Source organism: Zingiber officinale, chromosome 10A, assembly GCF_018446385.1.
Source record: "Zingiber officinale cultivar Zhangliang chromosome 10A, Zo_v1.1, whole genome shotgun sequence".
In the NCBI taxonomy this organism is placed as follows: domain Eukaryota; kingdom Viridiplantae; phylum Streptophyta; class Magnoliopsida; order Zingiberales; family Zingiberaceae; genus Zingiber; species Zingiber officinale.
The window spans coordinates 6092847-6118296 of record NC_056004.1 but is presented as its reverse complement, the minus strand read 5'-3'; the positions used below and the strand labels follow the sequence as shown (position 1 = coordinate 6118296).

At 36.9% G+C, this 25450-nt stretch overlaps 3 protein-coding genes across 4 annotated transcripts; 2 read left to right on the top strand and 1 right to left on the bottom strand.

Annotated features, from left to right (window-relative positions):
- Window positions 1-2951: 2951 nt before the first annotated feature.
- Window positions 2952-8286, top strand: LOC122027160 (J domain-containing protein required for chloroplast accumulation response 1-like). The gene is made up of 9 exons (XM_042586051.1): window positions 2952-3640; window positions 4129-4748; window positions 5044-5435; window positions 5535-5646; window positions 6395-6471; window positions 7390-7455; window positions 7534-7611; window positions 7842-8018; window positions 8122-8286. The coding sequence occupies exons 1-9, from the start codon at window positions 3225-3227 to the stop codon at window positions 8161-8163; spliced, it is 1980 nt and encodes a 659-aa protein (XP_042441985.1). The 5' UTR covers window positions 2952-3224; the 3' UTR covers window positions 8164-8286.
- A 1369-nt stretch (window positions 8287-9655) lies between these two features.
- LOC122028213 (deSI-like protein At4g17486) lies at window positions 9656-15257 on the top strand. 2 transcript variants are annotated; one of them, XM_042587244.1, is made up of 4 exons: window positions 9656-10056; window positions 10970-11181; window positions 12669-12914; window positions 14873-15257. In XM_042587244.1, the coding sequence occupies exons 2-4, from the start codon at window positions 10974-10976 to the stop codon at window positions 15115-15117; spliced, it is 699 nt and encodes a 232-aa protein (XP_042443178.1). In that variant the 5' UTR covers window positions 9656-10056; window positions 10970-10973; the 3' UTR covers window positions 15118-15257. The 2 variants fall into 2 exon arrangements, with proteins under 2 accessions (XP_042443178.1, XP_042443177.1); XM_042587243.1 differs by having other exon boundaries at window positions 9678-10056; window positions 12669-12956.
- A 1310-nt stretch (window positions 15258-16567) lies between these two features.
- On the bottom strand, window positions 16568-17650 carry LOC122026457 (UPF0496 protein 1-like). The gene has a single exon (XM_042585201.1). It carries the CDS (start codon window positions 17648-17650, stop codon window positions 16568-16570), a length of 1083 nt encoding a protein of 360 aa, XP_042441135.1.
- Window positions 17651-25450: the final 7800 nt, after the last annotated feature.

The window sequence follows — 25450 nt, the reverse complement described above, 5'->3', positions numbered from 1 at the left end:
TAAATACATAATCAATGAACACCTTATTAGCTTGATCTCTTGTTGTTTGTAATACCTCTTGATCAGTTGGAAATACAGCATCACTTCTTCCCCAGTGTCATAAGAACTAGTGCCTTTGAAATGTCCACGAAAACCCTTTTCTAGGGTTCTTCGACTCCTCCCAATTGATTCAGTTTTTCTCTAATTAATTGTCACGTTATCTAACCATTCAAACACCTACAGAATGACTCTTTTTTCGAATCTAATTGATTGATGAGTTATCAAATCGATCAAGAATGCTTTAATCGGTTATCCAACCTTCTGTTCTCTCGTGAAAAGTTTTAATCAATTATCCCAATCGATTAAAAGAGTCTTAATCGATTGCCCAATCGATACTGAATCCTACTGTGCTTCATGAACTTCTCCCAATCGATTGATTTGGGCTGAATCAATTGGTCAATCAATTCTCTAACTCACTATGCTTCTCACGATAAATAACTCTTAATCGATTAGCAAACTATCTAATTGATTAAGATATTCTTAATCAATCAGTCTAATCGATTAACATGGCTAGAATTGATTACCCGAATTGATCTGGCACCTTCACGAGAAATGTCACTCTAATTAATTACCCAATCGATTATCCATATCCCAATTAGGAGTGTAAATAAACCAAGCCATTCGTGAACTATTCGAAGTTCGATTCGATAAAGCTTGTTTGAGCTCGTTTAATGAGGCTCGTTAAGATAAACAAACCAAGCTCAAGCTTCACAATACTCGGCTCGTGAACATGTTCATTAAGCTCATGAATCAACTTTTAAATAAAAGAATAATAGTTTTGATATTAAATTTATAGATTTACACTCTACTTATGAAAAATATAGACAAATATATTATTGACAAATATATTAAATTTATTTATTAGAATAAAATTATAAATTTTAATAAGAATATTATAATTTCTCTAAATATATACTTTAGTTTTTAATGAATATTTAAATTTATAATTTATATTTATTAAGCTCATTCAGGCTTGATAAAAACTCGAATAAGCTCGTGAGCCATGAATATATTCGGTAAATAAAGCTCAAGCTCGGCTCGATTATAAACGAGTCAAGCTCAAACATTCAAGAGTTCGACTCGGCTCGACTCGATTACACCCCTAGTCCCAATGAATTCTCTAATCGATTGACTAACCCTAACTCACTTGATTGGAGTTAAGGGTTCTCCTTGTCCAACATCCGGTCAACCGTGACATGTTGGGTCTTCCCCATCAAATGTTTGGTCAAACTTTTAACTCACTTGGACTTTCTCTTATGCAAGTATCTTATCAACCTTCGACCCACTTGGACTTTTTCTTTGCCAACTTCCAATTGGACTTCTAATCACTAAGTGCGGTCCTCCTTGACCCACTTGAATTTTCACTTGCCTAACTTCCAATTAGATTTTTGTCTTGCCTAACCTTCAGTTAGGACTTTACCCTTGCCTAACTCTCGAGTTAGAACTTTACCTTCTCTAACCTTTAGTTATGACTTTTCCAGTCAAGTATCTGGTCTTCCATGACCTACTTGACTTTTTTCTCATATATTGTCAAATATCCGATCAACCTTAACTTACTTGACCTCTTCTCACATATTGTCCAAATATTGAAACTCAAGCTCGAATCCACTCGAATTTGCTCAAACTGATCAACCTTGACTCGAGGATATGAAAATAATTGTACCAACAATCTCCTAACATTCAATACGAAGATAGCTAGACAATTCTTCTAGAGACAAGTTCTCCTTTTCATGCTTCAGATTATTTTTATAATCTTTTCATGAATTAAGAAGTTTGTCCATCACCAAAGACACAACAATAGATGCATCTATACGCATTCCATGTTGTACAAATTGATTGTAAATGTGTATGACTTCATGAAATTGCTTAATAATTTTTTTACTATTGACCATGCGATGTTAAAAAAAAATTAAAAATTAGAAATTTCTTACTTGTAGCATCTTCAGATTGATACTTAGCTTCAAGTGAGTTCCATATTTCCTTTATGATTTCCTTGTTATAGTATTGGTTGAACAAAGTATAAGTCATTGCATTTCAAATATGCCTCTTACACCCATAATCATTTTGATCCTATTTTTATCTTGCCCTTGTTTATGCCATAGTTTCATTTTATTTTTTTGTCGATTGTGTGGTAAAAACATATACCACATTTAGCAAAGTGAATAGGAAATCTAATTTCTTTTACCAATGTCGAAAGTTTTTTCCATCAAATCTTTCCAACTTGACTAAATTCGTAACAAAGTTACAAAGTGAATTTCCTTGACAAACCATAAATAGTTTCTTAAAATTATTAGTAGAAAATCTGGTTGATACTATTTCAATCTGGAAACTTATTGTTGTCCATCGTTGCAGGATTTTACTTCTTCAAATCTACTCTTGTTGGGAATTGCTGCAGTCACAGAACTCCATAAATCTTTCAATAAATTAGAGAATGAATCCAAGACGTGTACATTCATTTTCTTTAAGAAACTATTTACTCTCACCGTAGTGATGCACTTAAACTAAACAAATGTTCCAACCTAATTTGTGTCTTGGAGTTGCAGATGGGTGAAACGAAGTGCATTGCTCATGACCTTTGTTACACTGACTTAGGTGCTTTGGTCCTAATTGGTAAACAAAACGAGTCAAATTAAGGTTTGAGCTTGAGTAATCTATTTGAGGTGAGGTGAGGTGAGGTGAGGTGAGGATACATGGAGACATACCTGGATTCTCATATTCGACAAGCATTCTACGGCATCGTGTCTTACTGAGGCACTCGCTTCGAGCCTTCGAACTGAATTACAAGCGGATTAGTTTTCCATATAATGATATAAATCCTTCCATTTTGCGGGCCCCACCTGATCCGTCGCCCGCCGCTTCTCGTCGGTCCCACCTGTCGCCATTCTCGTCTCCTCTCCATTCGTTCGTTTGTTCGTTTGTTCGTTCCCGGGTGGAGTCCCCCCACTCCGAGCTTCTCCACGCCATACGAAAACTGGCGACCACTAGTGGCGCGAGCTCCAGCTGTGCGTTCGCCCTTCGCAACCACAACCACAACCGCAACTCCAATCCTTCTTCGTTCTTCTCCACTCCACTGGCCCAATCCCCCCTTTCCCTTTTCTCTTGTCTTGTCTCCATCCCCGTCCCTAACTCCATTCCCTCTTCCGTCGATCAAGAAAATGCCCTCGCACTAGCCTTTCTCGGACGCCATGGCGAAACTCGGCGTGAGGGACCACGTCCACCGCGATCCCTTCGGCAATCACCACCACCACCAGCAGCCGCAGTACCACCGTAATTCCGACGTCGACTTCGCTGACGTGTTCGGCGGCCCCCCAAGGCGGTCCTTCTATGAGAGACGACGCAGCCGGGAGGAATCACTCGACGCACGCGCACGACCTCGCACCCCCTCCACCGAGAAGCCCTCTTTCGGGGAGCTCGGCAGCCCGGCCCGAAGGCGCCTCCTTGGCGATGATTTCTATGACGACATATTCCCTGGCAGCGAGTCCGACCTCTCCACGCTCGGGAAGCTCGATCGAGACCCTTTCCCTTCCTCGCCTAGTTCAAGAATTGCCAGCCCTAATCGGCCTGTTTTCGTTGGAGGCTCGTCGCTGCCGCCACATCTCAGGTTCCATCTTTTTGTTCCCTCTTTTAGTACCTCTTTTCAGATTGAGTCGATTCCCGAGCCTGTTTCTCAAGTTTCAATTTCGGTAATTTCGATTGACCTCCTTAATTATTGTAGGATTAATTATACGACACCACAGGGATACACTCCTTTTGGATTTTAACATTAGAATCTGAAGTAGCTTCGCATCGTGATATTAGCATTGATATGTGTGATCATAAACGAAAAGCAAGTTGCGAGAATGAAGATCTGATTACGAAGAGGTCCAAAGCTACTGATACCCACCCACCTAGGTTTAGAAAGTGAAACAGATTGGTTTTTTATTTTAAAGGCGTTAAATTTGTGCTATTGTTATTATAGACGCCCATCTTTTACTCAATAAAATACTAATCCTTAGTTAAAAAAAATTAATCTACATCAAATTCTTTGTTTTTTTAATGATATAATTCATGCGTATATTTCTGTTGGTTTAACAAGCATGGCTATTCCAGCTTCCCCATGACGAAGTTGGCAAAAGGAGTAGAACATCCACCATTTGGTTCGCCAACACATCACCCTCCATCGAAGATTGAGGATGACAATTTTAGCTTTCCACATTCACCGAATGCTTCGAAAGCAGCATCAGTTCATGATGACCTGAGAAGTTCTGGTCATTCATTTTATCGGCAAAGCCCTTTAGCTAGTCAACTCTCTCGGGGCACCATTAAATCGTCAGAAACTTTCAGCAAGGGGAGTCAGTCTGAAAGATATGCAACCAGCTTAGAGGGTTACATCAACAACAATCAATTTCACTTCTCTATATACAGATGGGCTGGCAAAGGAGTGTCACTTGGTCTTTCTTCTCTTTCAGAGGAAACTAATGTTGCTGGTAGATATAGTAGATTACCTGAAGTGGTCATACAATCTGTTGAATATCCATCTGATGATGATGATGATGATTATATGTCTGCTTCACCTGGAATATCCAACAATCAAACTGAAAACCACAAAAACAAGGTAATAAATGACATCTTTTCAGAGATCAAGCACGGGGTGGATTTGTCATTTCGTGAGTACAACTTGTCTGAGCTTGATCCGAATTACTCGAGCAAATCTTATACTGGAAATGCAGGTACTTGCTCTCAACATCTGTGTTATTTAATCACTGCAGTAGTAATACTGCTAGTTTTTAGAAGTTACGGAACTAAAAATAGAAAGTTGTCAATGAAAACAAGCCATCTATGACATTTCTCTTTGATAAAGATAATAATACTGGAGAGTTCCGTGGTACAATAATGATAATATAAGTATGACCGTAAAAATTCATCAACTCTTTCAGGATAATAATTGCAAAAACGGGAACACATTCACACAAGTTAATCTTCTGGTTGGTTTTACGGTTCTATATCGTTTCTTTGTCTACTCAGGATCCGAGACCTTGAATGAACACGAGAAGGAAGATGGAGGGCAACAAGATGCAACTGATGGCTTTAAAATTAAACAACAGAAGCAAAAAAGAAACTCTGAGGATGTCGGCACAAATAACCCTAAAAAGAAAGATATCCCAGTATCTTTGGAAGAAAAGATGCACAGTAGGAGAGTAAAAGGAAGAGTTAAGGACTTTATTAAAATCTTCAATATAGAAGGCTCCCCAAAACGCAAAGGCATATTTGAATCTGGGGATACAAAATCCAAAGAAAAAGATGGAGTGAAAAGTGAAGCAGAAGTTCAAGTTAGTACACCTGCTGCAGAAGCAAATGACAAAGTGAAAGCTGTCCCTCCACATAATGAAGGAACCTTTGGAACTTACTATGCAAAAGTATGTTACTGCTCTTCCAGAAAGTTATTATTCTCAAAATTTTGTGATGGTGAATTACCTTAATGCATTTAACTCCATTACATATTGACAACCTTTTAGGTGAATGAAATGTTAAAGAATGAAGGGATTTCTCCCCCCTTTACGAGCTCAAATGATCCCCTTACTAAAGATCCTTCTCCAGAAAGGAGTAACACTTCAGGACTAAACCCCAGTAAGTTTCTTACTCTTTTCTGGAACAATTCTGTGAGATTTCAGATATATTTTTTCTGTAATTAATCAGTTGAACATCTGTTCACTGTTGATTTTAATCAGTTACAGATATATTTTATCTGTAATTAATCAGTTGCTTTAAATCTCGTTACAAACTCTTTCCTCCTTCAGTTCTGCAATAACTGTAATATGCTGGGATATTTCCACCATATTATGTCCTTGCAAGTTGCTAGTGATGCTACTTTAGGTTTATTTGCTATTAGTTGATTGCCTACGTTCTATTATAAATTTGTACACCTACATATGCAAAGACTCCACTAATAAATCTTTTGTTATTCAGTATGGCTCCACTGTGAATATACGTATGCTTCAAAAAGATAAGTTTATGCTATAATAAGGCAACAAGAAGAAACATAACTTCATTAAGTCGCTTTGCTGGACAAACTATTGAGGAGGGGGTTTTCACCATGGTTTTTTGTGAAGGCATACAGAGCTGTCTAATTAAGAATGGGAATAAATTCTGACCATTGATTAATCAGTAGATGAGATTCATTTTATACATATGTAACAGCTCTGGAAGAGGCCACACACAAAATAAAAAATTATTTCATTTGCCACACAAAGGGTCTGGCTGTTCATATTGAACACTGCAAGATGTTTTAGCATTCAATGTATTATAATCTCTGTTTATTCTGTTTCAGTTATGATTATAACTTTCTCCTCTTCTGATTTTGTTCCTTTTTATTCAGCTGCCACAAAAGAAAACAATAATGTTTCTGCCTATAATGCTGAGGAATATCACTTTGAAGATCTTGAAGGATGTTTGGTATGATTATTTTTTATTTTTACTTTTTCGTAGTTAGAGGGCATAACTAGAAGTGCATGAAGGATTTGAAGATTAGCAATACCTAATTTCAAGTATCATTTCGTTTGAAAACTATGCCATCTTTTAAGTTCCAATATTTTGATACTAGCTACTGCGAACAATTGTGACATACATAATGGATATGACTTGATTGTGTGTTGTTTGTAGGGATGCAACTTCTATGTAGCTTGCAGGATATCCCAATATTAGTAACCTAATTTTTTGTTTTTAGATATTTGCTATGCCTTCGAGGTTTCATGCTTTATTAGTACTTTCTGCTTAATAAGTTATTTAGTAGTGGCAGACACTAGACATGCCTGTTGAATTGTTCTTGCAAACAATATTGTTCGATGATCAATGTAGGCATTTGGGTCAACCAAGGGCACATGTGCGACAATTAAGGAACTTACAGTGCGTGAATGGACCAAAATAGTAACAGAGTATTTGGGTATAAATAAAAATAATGAAAAGAGAATGTTCAATCTATATTGGCAGCTCTTACCCTTCCTTTTAGCTGATCAAAGTGCAACCCAATGCTAGAAGTAAACCAAAACCATTAAGTTAATTCATTCATCAAGGACTGATAAAGAAAATGCGAAGTGGATGTTCTACAATATGGATTACGGATCACTTATATACAGTATCATATTGCTTTCCTTAGCCGTCGCCTTTACCCTCCTAATTATCCATCAAGGTGAATCCGCCTTAATGTCACAACTTGTAAGTGTGGTAGTTGACTAGATGGATCTTCCGTTGGCTTTGTTCATTGCTACTTTGACACTCAAATGATATTTTGTCTTGTTAAAGTTTTTTATATTCTCTCAAAGTTTTTTATTTTCCTTGAAATACCAAATGATAAAAATGATTGTCCATATGCAGGTGGAAGAGTTACCTCAAACACTATTCGAAAATCAGCAATCTGCTTCACAACGGGAAGAGATAGAAGTAAATATAAGTCTATTCCATTAAAAAGAAATTGGTAAATGAATGTTCACATAAGCTTGACCAGCTTCCTCTTTCCAGATTGCTAACCGTAAAATTCGGGAGTGGTCAAAAGGAAAAGAAGGAAATATTCGATCATTGCTATCCACTCTCCAATATGTGAGTTCTATTTTCATAATTGCAAATTCAACTACAAAACTCCTTTCTCTTAGTTTCTTAACTGGCATCTCCATGTTTTCTTGTTTGATTAATTCATCAATCTGCCATTCTTGACTAATTCTTTCTCGTGAATCTGCTGCAATCACGCTCATGTATATTGTTGGGAGCAGTGTTTTCAATCTGTTATTGCATATTCACATTGTCTAATTTTATGACGCAAAATTATTCAGGTTCTTTGGTCGGGCTGCGGATGGAAGCCAGTTCCACTTGTTGACATAATTGAAGGACCTTCCGTGAAGAGGGCTTACCAAAAGGCGCTACTATACTTGCATCCGGATAAACTACAGCAGAGAGGTGCTGCTGAGCACCAAAAATATATTGCAGAAAAGGTTTTCGATATATTGCAGGTACCAATTACTCCCTAGATCCTTATACGATATTTGTTCAAGCAATCAAACCGACCAATTTGTTGAAATCCCAATTTATTCTTTATTTTCTTTTTTCTCGCAGGAGGCCTGGGATCAGTTCAATTCTACGAGTGGTGTGTTCTGATTGTGAACCAGGAGCATTTATCAGCTATTTTATTGGTTTGTCAACATGGCACGGGTTGAATATCGATATTGCAAAGTTATAATACATAAATTGGTTATTTAATCTCATCAGAGTTGTGTGTAATTTCTGATTAGATTTGGCAAAACATTGAGGTTTCGATCGACGTTAAAATCGAAAGTATTCAACAAAAAACACTTTCAATAAGCGAACTTTACATAAAATAAACAGTGATGCAAATACCACCGAGCAACACAATCAAGATTCGATTAGAATTTAAATGTAGCTATAATCCAGGAACCATTTTTCTCTGCGTTCTTCAACTGCGATGATTGTTCTTTTTTTTTTCACACACAAAACTTTGCTTGTATGTCTGTCTGTACGTTAGAAAGTGGACATAAGAGAAAATCGAGGTGCATGTGAAGAGTACAACCAAAAGCTCTGGAAAAAAACACAAAGTATGCACTCCATGTTCCAGATGTATTGAAAGCTTCTTACATCTCCGTCATATTTATTTTCTAACTCGAAACATCTCGATCGTATTTAATCTGTCGACGTTTGACGTATTGTCGTTAAAATTTTGGAAATGCTTGCACGTATTTAAAACTAATTTTCTGAAATGAGAGTATCTTAACGAGTCAATTTCTATCAGCAATTTGCCAGTTCGGATAACCCATCAAATTTAATACTCGACCATGTCTTTTAATTGGAATGTTCAGCGATTCAGAATTTCAGACGGAGTCAAACATAAATAATACAATTTTTATAGTCGTAATATGAAATAAAAATATATATAAAAATTATTTTCTTTCGACTACAAATCTGGAATGCCTTCTATTTTTACACATATTCCCTTATTCTTTGTTACATGATTTTAAAATATCTTTGAATACTTTAATTAAAAAATTGGTAATGTCAATTTTTTTTTTTTTGAAGATATTGACACGGACTGAATTGATTTGAAATTATTTTTTTTAAAAAAAATGAACTTGGAATAAGAATTTTCATTTAGGGGTAAATGCAAAATATTTAAAATATTAATTTAATTAAAGTTCCACTAATATAATATTTTCATTTATTTGTTTTTATAATTATTCCCACAATAAATTTAAAAATACTTATAATAATGGATAGTTGTAAATCGGAAATTCCTAGGAATAGCCAGTGACAAATTATATCATAGCTTGGGACTAATTTAGGAAATTAAAGAGGATATGAGCATAAGACTTTATCAAAATTCGACCCAGCTACGATGAATTTATAGAATTTTTTTTTAAATAGGACATGTAATTAAAAGATGTTGGACTCTGTCTATTCGAATACTTCCTGAATTATCTGATGATTAATAAAAATTTTTCATAGAATTGGATGGATCATGACTTATACAATCTGATTAATCTGTTTTTTTTTTTAATCGAAATTCGACCGTTCTTGTTTTTGATATCAATGGGCTATTGGTTTTTACAATTGGTCTTGACACTTTTTATTTCTTTAATGAAGAAAATCAACAAATTTGTCGATAGCAGAAAATATTAAAATAGCGCGCTTTCAGATGCAGTCTGTGTCTGTCTTTTCCTTAGTCTACTGTTTCTCCAACAGGCAGGCACACAGTGCCGAGCCTTGCCTGCTCCTCCCTCTCTCTCTCTCTCTCTCTCTCTCTCTCCATCCCCTTCGATCGATCGCGGCGGCAGGTATAGAGATATCGCATCTCAAAACGAAGCCAAAACCGGCGTGCAGATCTTTCTCCAACTTCAAATCTTCCGATATCTCCCCAGACTCCCCTCGATCGGTGTCGCGGAGGGTGGCCATCGTCCCTCGAGCTCCCAAAGTGATGTCTTTTCCTTGTGGATTGCACGCTCAGCGATGACTTGATTGGGCGGCCTTTCCTTGACGAAGGTTTTTCTCGATCTCATCTCTGATTTTTTTCCCCCTTCGCCGTAAGTATTTTCTCTTGCAATTTCGGTCCTTGGGAAATTGCCAAAAAGGATTGTCCTTTCCGTGGTATTTTGGGTGGGTTAAGTTGAAAATTGCATTTTGTTCGTTTGTTGCTCCACATTCAAAGTCAGGTAGTTCGTGCTTTAACTCTCGTCGACTTGGTGGATGAAGTATCACTATCCTTGATTGTCATTGATGTTTCGAAACTGCTGTCAGCTCGTCAATGGTTTCTTATGTCGAAACGACGCTTCAAATCTTTGGAAAATTTAACCATCTGGTTTCTGCTTTTTCTTCAACTTCTGCGTTTTCCTAGTGTTGGTTGGCGTCGACGTCTTCTACTAATTTATTTATTGCATAGTTCAACTTGTCTTTGAGTTTGAAGAAAGGTTTTTATTATCATTAATTTTATTTTCTGTTTATTATTTTTTTTTTTACCACGGTGGAGTTATGCTGTGCTTATTTGGAGGGGAGAAGTAGGGGGGAAACTATGGTCTTTATACTTTCAGTCATCTTGTTTGTCAAGGAGTAATATTATGTTTGTTATATATATAAAATTACTTAGGTTCTCTTTCATTCCTTCCGGATTTGAGCGGAAATAAAATAAAATAATTGAACAAAATTCTTTCTCTTCTCATCTTTTTCCATCTAAATATTACTTGAGAAATCAGCAAATTCATTTTCTTTCTGTTGTCTTATTTTCATCCAATCAAATATACCATTAAGATTGGGAAATTTCTGCATGCTTTTTTTCCCCAACCTTTGGATTCAATGGTTCATCTATTTCCTATATTGTTACCATTATCAGCAGCAGTCGAAATATTGACTGTGGTTGGGAACTATATTTTAATTTTCCTATTTTTTTACTCAAATATAGGAATATGAAGCTGCTTTTAAAGAAGGGGAAAAATCCCTTTTTGCCTTTTCGGATAAATAGAGCTTCGAGCGGTTTTTCTTTGTTCCTAAAAGCTCGATCAGCCAGCAAAACATCAGGAAATGTCCCTGTTTATCTCAATGTTTATGACTTGACATCTATAAATGGCTATATGTACTGGGCAGGCCTTGGGATATTTCACACTGGCGTTGAAGGTACTTTTTTTTGGGCTTATACCATTGAAAGAACATTGGGAATGCATTAGTCTTTATATACGTTGCTTATAGTCAAATTATTAATGGGAAAAAAATTCTTGAACTATCTAATAGACTCTTAATCTGCCTAAATATTTATATTTTTCCTCCTTTAATGTGAGACCATGGTAGAGCTCTTATGGTTACATGCATCTGATTGTAGTCTTTTACCTGTGAAACTATCCTATCATACCCATTAACTCAAGTTGGCTAAGATAATATTTTCTTTTGTATGTTACCTTAGTTAAATCTTACATTCTTTAGATAAATATGTGTACGGTGTTCCATGAGGGACTAGGGACTCGAGCATGGAGTTGCCACATTCAGGAGAAAAGGAAGAAAGGATAGTGCAAATCAATACTGTCATAGTGTTTACATTAGTCAACTAATAGGCCTACTTCTGCTGTTCTGTAGATACTAGCGGTAAGGATTTCCAATAGGTTGGAGGCACAAGCTTGTGCCAGCATTGACCTTCTTAAGACCCCTCATAACTAAGTGGGTAAACGACTTGTTTATAGGAAATCTTATGATAGGCTTGATTAATTGCTGAACATGATATTGTTGTAGGCTAGCTAGAATGGTGAAATCACTTTGGTATTTGTTTATAGAATTATAGGTTGATTGTACATCTTATTTGGCTTTTTGCACCTAACTAAGGCTAGGATTTCTGTATTCATCCTGCTCATCAGTGACTGCTGATTTCCATCGGCTGAAATGACTTACCTGCTGGTTCAACAAGCCTACCTGAACTAGGAAGAGGGAATCTCAAGCTTTGAACTTGCTACAATGCGGCATTATTTGTTTAAGAACCTTTTAATTAGATTATTGCTTGTAAATGTGTAGTGTAGAGATTCTAACTGTACAATGATAAATAGATAAAGGTAGTATTGTCTTAGCCACTTAGGTCCAATTGTAAGACTTTCTTTCCTTGTCTTTCATAACAAGAGGGCCTATTATACTATTGCTTTGTGTTAAATGGACACAGATTATCAGTTGAAGGTGAGTTGTAGATGCCACATGGAATCTTTAGCTCATATCATCCCATGGATGCACGTTAGTAATATTTTGACAACAAGGATTATCAAATCTTAGACCATAAGATCACAGAATTTAATTGTAAATACCTCAATCTAAAACTGCAAAAGATTACTCAATGCAACTGCAGATATCACTGCCATTAGTCTGATTGAAGTTCCTGAATTTGTTCTATGAGGGATAATAAGGAAAGCTACTTAACATAGTCATACTGCTGTTATTTGACAGGAAATTTTGCTGCTTGATTGCTTCTTGTGTTGCGTAGTTTCTGATTGGATTATTATCTAGAAGTGAGTATTGTAGGACCACTGTTCTTTCCCTCGCCTTCTTTTGGACTTTTGAGTTTAAAACATTCTTTTTTGTCATCTACTAATATAAAAATTTACCCTCACTCTATAAAAATATTCTTGTAGTTCATGGTGTGGAATATGCATTTGGAGCACATGATTATCCAACAAGTGGAATCTTTGAGGTTGATCCTCGTCAATGTCCAGGCTTCAGGTTTAGGAAATCAATATTCATGGGCACAACACATTTAGACCCCTTGCAGGTCAGAGAGTTTGTGGAAATTCAATCTTTGAATTACAATGGAGACACTTACCAATTGATCACAAAGAATTGCAATCATTTCTGCCAAGATATCTGTTACCAGTTGACTGGTAAGTCTATTCCTAAATGGGTGAATAGACTTGCTAGGATAGGTATACCTCTCTTCTTTTTATAGTGTTCTTATTTTTCAGAAATAGGTATTTATGGTGATACTGGACAGCTGCACTTTGTTGTGGAGAGGACTAAACCTCATATACATCTCAAATAATCACCTTCTTAAGATAATTATAATATCATGTTAAAAGCATTACAAGAGACTTTGAAGTAATGGTGAAAAGAGTCGTTTAGCTTTCGATGTTATTAGAACAATTCTTAACATTATATTTGAAGCAAGATGAGGAAATTTTGGTTTCATATTGTCTCGAAAGGAATAATGTTTAATCATTTTCCCCCAATCATTTATCAATGGCTGGAGAAAAATAAAATAAAATAGAGCACAACTCAGTAAAGAGAAGCATTATATACCTAAGAAGCTCCAGAAACTCAAAAGACACGTGCATTCTATGAATGAAAGTGATAAATTGGATATATGTGGACATATCTCCTCTTGTCTCCCTTGCTTGTGATTTTTCTTATATTAATCTTCTTTGTCCTTGATTTTTCTGTATTGTCCTCTTCCTTTGCTTAAGATGACTAAGATGAATCATATTTTTACGATAATCAGCCAAGATTGGACCAGATACAGCCAGAGTAGAATTTTTTCAGATTGGTTTTTCAAAGCAAGAAGAAATGGCATTTGCTACTTGGCAATTCAAAAATATTGATATGATTACCCATGCTAAAATGTCATTTTATGGTTTTCCAATTATGTTTCCACTATGTTTTGATTCATAGAATATGATAAATCATAGGCTTGACAAATTAATTGGTTAATCTAATTTATAAATTTTATGCCAATTTAATCAATAATTTGAGCTTCATGCAAAACCTTCCAAATTTACAGATGTCAAAGTCTTGCATAAACAACTCATTATGCTCTTGTATGGTCTACTTTCATTTCTCTTGGTATAGTTGCAATTTGTTTCATTGGCAATCTGGATTAAAGTGTTTGTTTAATTGTGAATTTAGAAAACATATTATAAGGAAACCATGATGTATTACTATGGTTGGCTTGGCCCGGAGAATTTTGATAATTCAATGATCCATCAAAAAGCAAGTTGTTTCCATTAGTCAACAATAATAAGTGATTGTGGTTCAATCGAGCATTCATGATTCAGATAATGCTAATTGTGAGTTTCACTGCTTGTGTTTTTTTTTTGCTAAAAAAGGCAGTCTTACCTGGTATGTTACCTGCAACTGCAAACTTTGATGCTTTACGTGGAAATATCTGTCTGAATGGATCATTATGCCTTGGTTTTTTAGTAAACACCCATAGACAAGCTTGATCTTGCTCAAAGTTATAGTTTTTCTTTGGAATTATATGATTCTGCTAACTAGGCTGAGGTGCCCTGTACAAATAATTTCTTACTCAAGTTAAGCCTGATCAACTGTGATATTCAGCATACCATGTTTGCAGAGCTGCTTGTAAGTTTTTAGATCAACAAAACTTCCTGTGACAATAATGGCAGAACATTGCCTGTGGAGAATATTGTTTAACCATTGTGGACACTTTATCTCCTTTGTCTTGTGAGAGATGTTTCATTACTAATTTATATAATTATGGAAAAAGAATGGGAGATTTGACGCAACGGTAAAATTATTATTTTGTGATCAAAAGATAATAGATTCAAATTTTGAAAATAACTTTTTACAAAAAGTAGAGTAAGATTACGTACAATGGATCTTTCCCCGAACATCGTATGGCAGGAGCTTCGTGTACTGTCTTTTACGAAAACAAACTCAAAAATACGAATCTAAACACTGAATCTTTGTTCTGTTTTTTCATCTGCCAGTAATGCAGCCTATCCTCGTAAATCTTGATTTGTTTCTAGTTTTTTTTTTATTCAACAACAATACGATGCTATTAATCTTGTAGACATGGAGTCCCATTTGACTAATTACTCTACAGGTGCCGTCTGTAACTTCCTACTGCCTGAGCCCCTTAAGACAACTGTTGTTCGTCATGATCCAGATTCTCAAATAGAGGATGGTGAGAGGAGGAAGTTGACGAGTCCTTACAGTTGCCCATCTTCAATATCGACGTGCCAGAAGCAGTTCCGTGCCTCTTCTCTGTTCTTACCTTCTCCCTTTAAAGGCTCCCTTTCCCGTTGGGAGTTAAGGAGGTCCAGTTCCTGTTCTGTAAACTGTAATTGAACATGAAAAGATAGCTGTTTCTAGAAGGAAAGTTTGTCATATTGCAGATCACAGAAGATGACAGTCTATTATTCTCTATGCTCTGATTTGTATAAATTTGTAAAGGCTTGGCAAATCAACTGGACAAAGGCTTGTTATTCTTTTTTTCTCTTTTTCATGGTTTGCCCACCAGAATAGAGCTTTGAAGCATTGATCATTGTGCATTTATCCTTAGCCGAGTTAGTTCGAGCCTACTTGTACACAATGGGAGAGGTGAGGGCACTATCTGGAAATTTTCCCCTTAGCCGTTAAGGTGAAAGCTGTTGAATTTCTGTCACTGAAACCTCACTATTCTATCAGGGATTTATGCTTCCAAAAGTAAATAATTATGTTGATGGGCTTTCTAAAGAAGCATCCTGAAAAAATTGTCTGTTTATGTTTTTTCCACTCCATATTGGTCTTTTGCATAGTTAATGAGCTTAGAGGCCTGGTGAAAACACAATCCTTACCTCCTGGTGAAAACACAATCAAATTCTCCGAAAAGAATTCATAAGCCAACCTACATGGTAACTCAGTAAAAATCTTACTTTTCCATCAGGAATTCAGATAGACGAAGGCAATTACCAGCCAGTGCCAGCCTCCAAGGCCCACAGCCTTCTTGACGACCCCCTAGAGGCCGACGAGCACCGATTTGGTCCGGTTGTTGGGAGCACGGCCAGCTCCTCCTCGCTACTCTCCCTGAAATGATGCTGGCATCCACCACTCATCCTGCTCTCCATGGCCGCCAGCATTTCTTCACTCCCGTAGCCACTCCATTGAACCAGATTTACCACCAAAACATAGCGCAAAGTCTAAGGAATCAAGGGATCAAACAATTTCACGCAAGATTATGCAGCGAATAAGGAAATTGATCGAAAAAGAATGGAAATCAGAGGGAACCGTTGAATGGGAAGAGATCAGAGTAGTTTGTCTCTGTTTTCCTTTTTCTAACGCTGTGTTTGTTCGCTGCTCTGCGCTTCCCTAATCGTAATACTTTGGCTGCTCTGGTTCCCGACGATCAGGGCCTCGCCAACGGGAATCCGGCACGTGTCCACTCGAAGGGTCAACTCACGAGCGCGATGTGCAGCATACGGCGACGACTCTGGACGGTAACGGATGCGAGCCACGAAGCACGGGGGGTGGGGCGGGAAGGATGATTCATTGCCACTGCCGTTTTCCCGGCAAAGTAAAAAAAACAATCGAGCCCTTCACCTAGTAATCGACTCATGAGTCATGATACAGTCCAAAGAAACAAAAAAAAAAAAAACGCGTTAAATACGCATTTTAATACTGCCCAATTGAATAAATTATCTCTACAACAAGGATTTAATTGAGCCGTCAAACCGGTTCAGCTCAATGAACTCGGGACCTATAAATTTGCCGTTTGGACCTCCGGTCGGATTTTGATGTCGTTGACGCTCGTCTTGGATATTTATATCATCCGCTGAAGATCCAATTGGGCCTTTCGAATACTCCCACTGCATCTTTTTGCTTGCTTCGCCAATTCTCCCACGCCCCCCGTAAGCTCCTTCAGCTTTTCCCTAATCTTCTCCATCTTCTCCATCATGAATCTCTCGGCTTCCTCGTCTCTGAGCACGAAATCGGCATACTCCAACATAGATTTGATATGCATCTCCAACCTCTCCACCTGCGACGGAATACGACCCATGCCCATTTCAACGAGGATGTGTTCTATGGACTTCACAACATCTTCATCCCCTTCCAAGGATTTCTGGTATTCTTTCAGCAGGGAATCAATCCAGTTGCCCATCGGAATTGGCATGGCGGCGGCCAGCCCCATAGCCATGGCCACCGGCCGCGCGGCGGCCACCGCAAGTACAACCGAGCAATTTATTGCAGCTGCGAAAACTGACGCGAATATGGTCTTGGATACTCTCCTCCACGTTGTCAAGGTCTTCAACTCCTTTTTGAGATTCTCCTTTCTCGAGCGGAGCTTCTCCAGCATCGTTTCGTGCTGCTTGTGAAGTGTTCGGAACAAAGGATGGGAGAACTCTTTGGTGATCGGATTGCCCGCCGCCTTAAATCGACGCAATTCGTCCAAAGTCCTCGCGTATTTCTGCTTTCTACCTTGATCTGCTTCTTTCGCATCATCTTCCGTGAAGCGCCGGAGGACGGAGCGGATGATCGATTGGCTTTCGGAGGCTTTATCGAGGCAGCTCTGGAGGGTGTCGCAGAAGTAAATGGTCAGCAGGCAATCGTCGAAGCAGTCGTCGATGAGGTCGAAGAGGTCGGCGTTCTTCATGATGTCCTTGTTCTTCAGGATGAATTGGTAGGCCTCCTGGTTCATCTCCAGGAGGTCGGCGGTGGCGGCTCGCAGGTTGTCAAATGACAGGGAAGGGACCTTGTCGCCCACAGCGAGAGTGCCGAGGACACGATTCATACGCTGCTGCAGTGGGACGTCGAAGGTCTTGAGCTCCTGGTCGAGGATGCACGCCTCCTCGCAGGAGCTCATCTCGACGGAGATGTCGACGTCGCTGGAACTTGCGGCTGACATACTGCGCCCTCTAGAGTTGAGATCGGAAATAAAACAAGCCGATTTGCCGATTTTATAGGGGGCGGGCGGGCTGATACTACGCCGAGTCAAAGGCATTTAATTCAGCCGATCGATACCATTACCGCAACACCAAATGCTTTAAATCATACACCAACTTCAAGTCTCCAATTAAAAAAATATGGAACCGTTACGCCTCCTAAAATCCATGCGTCCCTACCTAACTCTGCTACCCTCTAGGGACATACACCAACTTTCATGAGAATATAGTTGGTGTGGATGAGAATTTTTATTTTAAAATTTTATTATATAATTAATAAAATTAAATATAATTAATTTGTAATTATTATTTCCTTTGTTTGGATATTTAAATATAATTAAATGTAATTATTATTTATTATAAATTTAAATTAAGTGTATTTTGTAAAGATTTAATTTATTAAAATTATTATTTTAATTTATTTAATATATTTAATTATAATTATATTTATAAATTATATCACTAATTTTATTAAAAAAAATATAATAAATTATTAAAATTTTATACTGAATAATTATGTAATAAAAAATAAAAATAAAAATCATAATTTTTCATATATATTAGTTGCATATCGAATATTAATGAAGTATTAATTTTAAATATAATAATTATGATATAAAATATTAATAAATTTAAATATATATATTGATAATTAAATTATGAATAAGAAAAATAGAATACTTTAAATAATATTCTTTTTTGATATGATATGCCGTGGGTGGATTGGACTATAATAGTATTTAGTGTTGAAATGGTACTATTTTGATATAAAAATTATATTAAATATGGTGTTATGGATTGGAGATTTTCTAATGTCTTGATGTCTAATTTAGAACACTAAATTAAATATTTTTAAAGACATAATTGAATTGATAGTTCAATGATAAATTATCATATAAAAATAGGCATGGAATCACTAAGAATAATATTCTTACGAAACATAAACTTTCTCTTTCATATAAAGACCACGCTATGATTTACCCGTTTTATATGCTGGTGAGACCAATGTTAGGTACTTTGAGATTAGCGGCTTACATTTTACTATAAAAATAATGAATTAAATACCGCCATACTTGTAGAATATTATTGCTAGATTTATTAATATTGAAAATTATGTCTACAATTCAACTAATTCGAAATATAATGAATGTATAGAGAAATTTACTTTATATATCATAATGAAGTTGAAAAGTAGTTTAATAAAAATATTAAGATGGTTTAAAGTCATCTGCGTATATATTATTATTCCCTGAGTTAACTGAATATGGAATTAAATATAAAATAATAGCTCCTGTACTTTTCACTAAAATGATGTTGTTGTGTTAGCAATTAATTGCGTTTTTCCTAAAGTGTCCTTAAAAAAAATTAAATAAGAATTCTTATGACTTGTACAACTGTCGATCGAGAAAGGTAGGATGATTTGTAGGATAAAATTCGCCAACGACGAACAAAATCGAAAATATCATTTGTTTTTAAATTTTTTTGAAAATTATAGTAACGCCACTGACGTTACGATCAAGAAAAGTAGGATGATTTGTAGGATAAAATTCGTTGACGACGAACAAACCCGAAAATATCGTTTGTTTTTAAAAAATTTGAAAATGATAGTGACGCCATTGACGCCGGTAGGATGATTTGTAGGATAAAATTCGTTGACGACGAACAAAACTGAAAATATCATTTGTTTTTAAAATTTGAGAATTCTAGTGACGCCAGACGCCGCGATCGAGAAAGGTAGGATGATTTGTAGGATACAATTCATCAACGACGAACAAAAGTGAAAATAGCGATTGTTTTTAAAAAATTTGAAAACTAGAGTGGCTCCGCTTTTTTAAAAAAATTGAAAATTAAAGATACATTGTTAGTCAAAGGCATTTATTTCATCAAAATGAAGACGGCACCTCAAGTTAATGTCTCGATGTCTAATTCAGAATACTAAATTAAATATTTGTGTGGGAATAATTGAGTTAATACTTCAATGATAAATTATTATATAAAAATAGAAATTGAATCTCTAAAGTCTAAAGAATAAATTTTAAAAAATATAATTCCTCCTACCTAATGAAGTCTACTGGATTACTGTAATTTATTTTTTTTTTTCATTTTGTTATGGGTGATAGGACTAGTAAAATTAATGGGTGAATAACTTACTTTATTTATTTATTTATTTTTAACGGATACTTGAAGTTTAGAACATATTAATATTAATATCTTTGATTTACTTAATTTCAATCATCTTGAGATAACTATTCCAAAAGTCCACACCAGTAATTACAAATTTTACTATGAACTCTCCTTATCAGAACAACATCAAAGGTGATGAATCTTTCATAATAAACTTTCAAAACTCTCACAAGAATATAGCAACAAAGGAGAAAAAGAAAAGAAAGATTACAAGTTTTTGATTGATTCTCCTTCTCTTGATTGCTTAAAGATTTGAAGATAAGAGCTTGGCACGAAATGATAGCAATAGAACAGTGTTTCGGTTCATGCCGAAATCTTCCCTTTTCAACACGTCGAATCTAGTTGTTTATCAGCTTTTTGTCACCATTAATCGATTAGAAAGTGTCACACCCCACGACTGGGGACTGACATCAGCATTACTTTCAAATCTAAAGTTTGAAACCAACTAGCTTAGTATAATAATGTCCAAAGAAAATTGGTCTTTCTATTCCCAAAATAAATAGTACACTATTTTTATCATTCGAACGAATTAAATTGCATTTACTTAAATTAAGAGTTCATTATTAGAGCAGAATTCTAATCTTTCTATCAGTAATTGGAGTGGATTCATCATCAAAACTTGACTTATTCTCTATCCTCGATCTTATACTCGGTGGCTCGCTTTGAGAAGCATGTCCGCTTGTTCATCATCAAGTCTTTTCAGGAAAAACTTTGGGAAGCATGCCCGTTTTGAGAAGTGTGCACGCGTGCTATAGGAGCTCTATATAAAGGGGGTCCAAACATCGACGGAGGTATGCGATATTTACTGTTGTGCTACAGTTTCTTGTTGCTCCGCTTTCTGCTTCTTCTTCTTCGTTGGAGACTGACTTGAGCATCAGAGGGCCATCGCCGAGGGCCCCTTCCCTAGCTCGGCACTGACGTCATTTGTATTGTAAGTCGGAGCGGAATTCACAGGAGATCAGCGAAAGCACCACATCCCAGTATCTATCTTATCGACTTTCGGACAGGATCACCATTGAAAGAACTTTGGGAATGCATTAGTCTTTATATAAGTTGCTTATAGTCAAATTATGAATGGGAAAATTTTCTTGAACCATCTAATAGACTCTTAATCTGCCTAAATATTTATATTTTTCCTCCTTTAATGTGAGAACATGGTAGAGTTCTTGTAAGTTTTTAGATCAACAAAAGTTTCTGTGACAATAATGGCAGAACATTACCTGTGGAAGATATTGTTTAAACATTGTGGGTACTTTATTTCCTTTGTCTTGCAAGAGATGTTTCATTACTAATTTATATAATTATTGAAAAGACCTAGAAAAATAATCAGTGGAACTGGTATCCTTGCCTCCTTTCTCAACATTGTACATGGTTCACTTCTATGTTTTTGTTATAGCTCCGGTTAAGAAACTTATTCATGGCTATCTGAGGCTAGAGCTTGAACCTGACGTTGAAACATTCTTCATTGTTTTACTTTTACGAATCTAAAACTGAATCTTTGTTCGCGTTTTTTCATCTGCTAGTAATGCAGCCTATCCTCGTATATCTTGGATTAGTTTCTAGCTTTTTTATTCAACAACAATACAAAGCTATTAATCTTGAAGACATGGATTCCGATTTGAGTAATTACTCTACAGGATTCGTCTGTAACTTCCTACTGCCTGAGCCCCTTAAGACAACTGTTGTTCGTCATGATCCAGATTCTCAAATAGAGGACGGTGAGCGGAGGAAGTTGGCGAGTCCTTACAGTTGCCCATATTCAATATCGATGTGCCAGAAGCAGTTCCGTGCCTCTTCTCTGTTCTTACCTTCTTCTCCCTTTAAGGGCTCCCTTTCCGGTTGGGAGTTAAGGAGGTCCAGTTCCTGTTCTGTAAACTGTAATTGAACATGAAAAGATAGCTGTTTCTAGAAGGAAAGTTTGTCATAATGCTCTGACTTGTATAAATTTGTAAGGCTTGGCAAATCAACTGGACAAAGGCTTGTTATTCTTTTTTTCTTTTTTACATTGTTTGCCCACTAGAATACAGTTTTGAGGCATTGATCATTGTGCATTTATCCTTGGCCGTCAAGGTCAACCTGTTGAATTTCTGTCACTGAAACACTCAGTGTTCTATCAAGGATTTATGCTTCCAAAAGTAAATAATTATGTTGATGGGCTTTCTAAAGAAGCATCTTGAAAAAATTGTCTTTTTATTTTTTTTTGTCCACTTCATATTGGTCTTTTGCATAGTTAATGAGCTTAGCTGATTCGCTTAAAGCATTTTAAAGAAATGAGACATGAAGTTGAATTTTTCTCTTTTTGAAATGTTTGAAACAACTGAAATTCAAAGTTGGGTAGATAATTTAATTAACCTTAAGGTATCCATGAAGCATTTAACCATTGGCCATTCGAAGTTGAATAAAACACTCTCTATTCTCTTCTTAGCTACCTAATATAAATAAATAGTTTTCCAATATCATCTATGAACACTATTCATATTTTTCTAAACACTTTTCAAAAAATAATTTCTTAAACAGTTTGCTCATTTTACAAAACACATTGTCAAAAGTATTTTTAAGATTTTTTTAGAAAAGCAATCAATAATTTAAAACCAATTTTTGCAAAACATTGGCAATAAATTTTCAAAAGAAAATAATTTTTAAATTTGAAAACATTGAATTTCTTTCTTCGGAAGAAACTTTAAAGATTATATTTCTCTATTAATCATAATTGATGCATGATCCGGTGATAAGACCAGGGGGCCCGCATGAGGGCAAGGTCAACGACATATGGAGGTCAACAATCAAAGGGGGGGCAACCCCATGGGCTCGGCGAGCGGGCAGGACAGGCCAATCACTAGGCAATGACCTTCATCCGAGAGAACAACCATCTGGCCGTGAGCCCAGATTTCCAATAAAGGGAAAAAGATCGTATGGCCGAGCGGATAGTCTGCTCGGCCGCAGTTCAAAGCAAGAGTAAAGGCCGAGCAGTCTGCCCGCTCGGCCAGGGTGTCAGGCTATGAGAGCCGAGCAGGCGACGACCCTGAACCTTCTCGGACGGACGACCACCTACGCCAGACCAAAGGCGAATATTCTGGCCGAGCGGCTTGATGGTCGATCCGGGAAGAGAAAGTCAAAAAGTATGGGACAGTGGGTACGTCATCTTAGTAACCCCTGTTGCTGACAACATGCATGTTCGAGGACCAGGTCATACTCAGTATCGTACGACAAAGGGTTCTGCTGTCCCATCAAGGAGACGCTCAGACTGTAGCAGTATGGCGTCAGACATGCTCTTCTGACAAGCCCATGCTGCGGTATGGTATAGGACACGTGTACACCTCGGTTTGTGTGCACCAAGCTCCTATAGCTCTATATAAGAGCCCTTAGATTTCACCGGAGGTATGAAATCTTTGATCCTGGAAGCCACATTCTTGTTTTTTCGTCTGCCTGACTTGAGCGTCGGAGGGTCGTCGCCGGGAACCCCTTTCCGGCTCGACTTCTTTGCAGGTTCGCCGGAAGTCAGTACAAGTAATCGGAGATCTACGTCAGCAGTCGGAGAGCACCGCGTACCTAGCGTTCGTTGATTCAGCGATTCGGACAGGATCAATGCATAACAGAATAAATATTGAATTTTTAAACACTATCCAAATGAGACTTTGAGGAAAAATTTAAACCAACAAACAATTAAACAAAGCAAAGCAATGTAGGTAAAATGGGGGTAAACAAAGTAGAACATGCATAATTGAAAATAAGTACCTAAAGTTAACATCAAGTTAAATCAAACAAGATAAATATCCAAGTCAAATATCAGCCAAACATCCATATAACATAATTTTTAATCATCAGAAGGAGGGTGCTGGTTCATATGCCAGGATCTAAGCAGGTCCATCATCTCCATATGTCTAATCTGTTGCTGCTCCTCCATTCGTTGAAATCCCTTAGTGACGGACTCCTCTAGTATAGTAACTCTATCCTCTAAGGTGAGAGAAGCCGAAGGTAATGACAATTGTGGCAGATCTGTATCTTTTTCTAGCATCTCCTCCTCATTAGGACATGAGGTTGTTCCCTATGCTTCCAGACTACGACTCTATCTATGATTTCCATCTTAGCTAGGGAAAACTGTTTGAGTCCTATTTTATCAAAATTTGATAGGGGTTTAATGTTACCTACAGACACATCAACCTCTAATGTAGCTAGGAGCGAGGCAATGATATGACAATAAGGCATATATACTCTACTACTAGTACTAATGTTAGAGTGATAGAGGATAGATTGAAACATGTGTAAACTGAAATTAATATCTAATTTATGATGTAATGCATATAATAAAAAGAAATGAAATGGTCTAATGACAACTAAATTTCTAGTGTTAATTGGTAAAAGGCAAGCAACAAGAACTCGGTACAGAATATAATCAGTAGCTCTAAGTTGAGTAGAGTTGAAAGTAGTGACAGTTGGAGTGCGCTTACCCCCAAAGAAGTAAGTATAAATGGTATCTAAAATTATATGGGAGAAGGGTCTGGCATAGTCAGAGATTGAAGAGGAAAGCAATTAAAGTGGAGGTTGAGGGATTGAATTTTAAATGATCTCCAAGTAACTTAGGAGTGAAAGTGATGTCCTTACCTCTGACTCTAGTTTTATAGTTGAGATCATTTATCTTAATTAGATTATTATAAAATTCAACACAGCAATCTAAGTTGACATAATGAGTACAATAAATTAGGTTATCTAAATGATAGTAATCAATTATCTCAATGATGTCAGGACAATGATCCATAAAAAAACTTTTACTCAAATACCTAGTATGCATGGGTACAAAAGAATGAGATGGAAGCCTAGAATCCATAATAGGAAGCTGTGATGAACTAGCCTGGGTAATTTTTCGCTTTAGACTAAACAAATAATAAAACGAATAAATAATTTTAACAATTAATTAAAAATGTAAAGTAAGGTTTGAGAATTGTTACCGCCGGATAATGATGATAAAAACTTGAAAACTCGGAGTTTGAGAAGATCCTAAATTGTGGAAAGCGGCAGTAATCCGTAATAGGTTTAGGGGAAGGCATCTGGGATTCGGTCCACTTTTATAAACGTTATCCGGGCGCCCGGAAGATTTCAGGCGCCTGGACATGTCTAATCAATTCAGGCGCCTGTGATTTCGACAACCGCCACTCATCTGCTCTCCATGGCCGCCAGCATTTTTCACCCCCTAGCCACTCCATTGAATCAGATTTTACCATCAAAACATAGCACAAAGTCCAAGGAATCAAAGGATCAAACAATTTCAAGCAACATTATAAAGTGCAGGTGGGAAATTGATGGGAAAAAATTGGAAATTAGGGGGAACCGCTGAATGGGAGGATATCAGAGTAGTTTATCTCTCTGATCCTTTTTCATACGCCGTGTTTGTTCGTTGCTCTGCTGTGAATCCTGACACCCAGGGCCTCACTAACGGGAATTCACCATGTGTTCACTCCCCGGGTCATGTCACGAGCGCGATGGGCAGCATACGACGACAACTCTTGACGGTTACGGAAGTGAGCCACGGAGCACAACGAATTGATCCAACGAAGCTTAGGAGGGTGTGCGAGAATTGACAG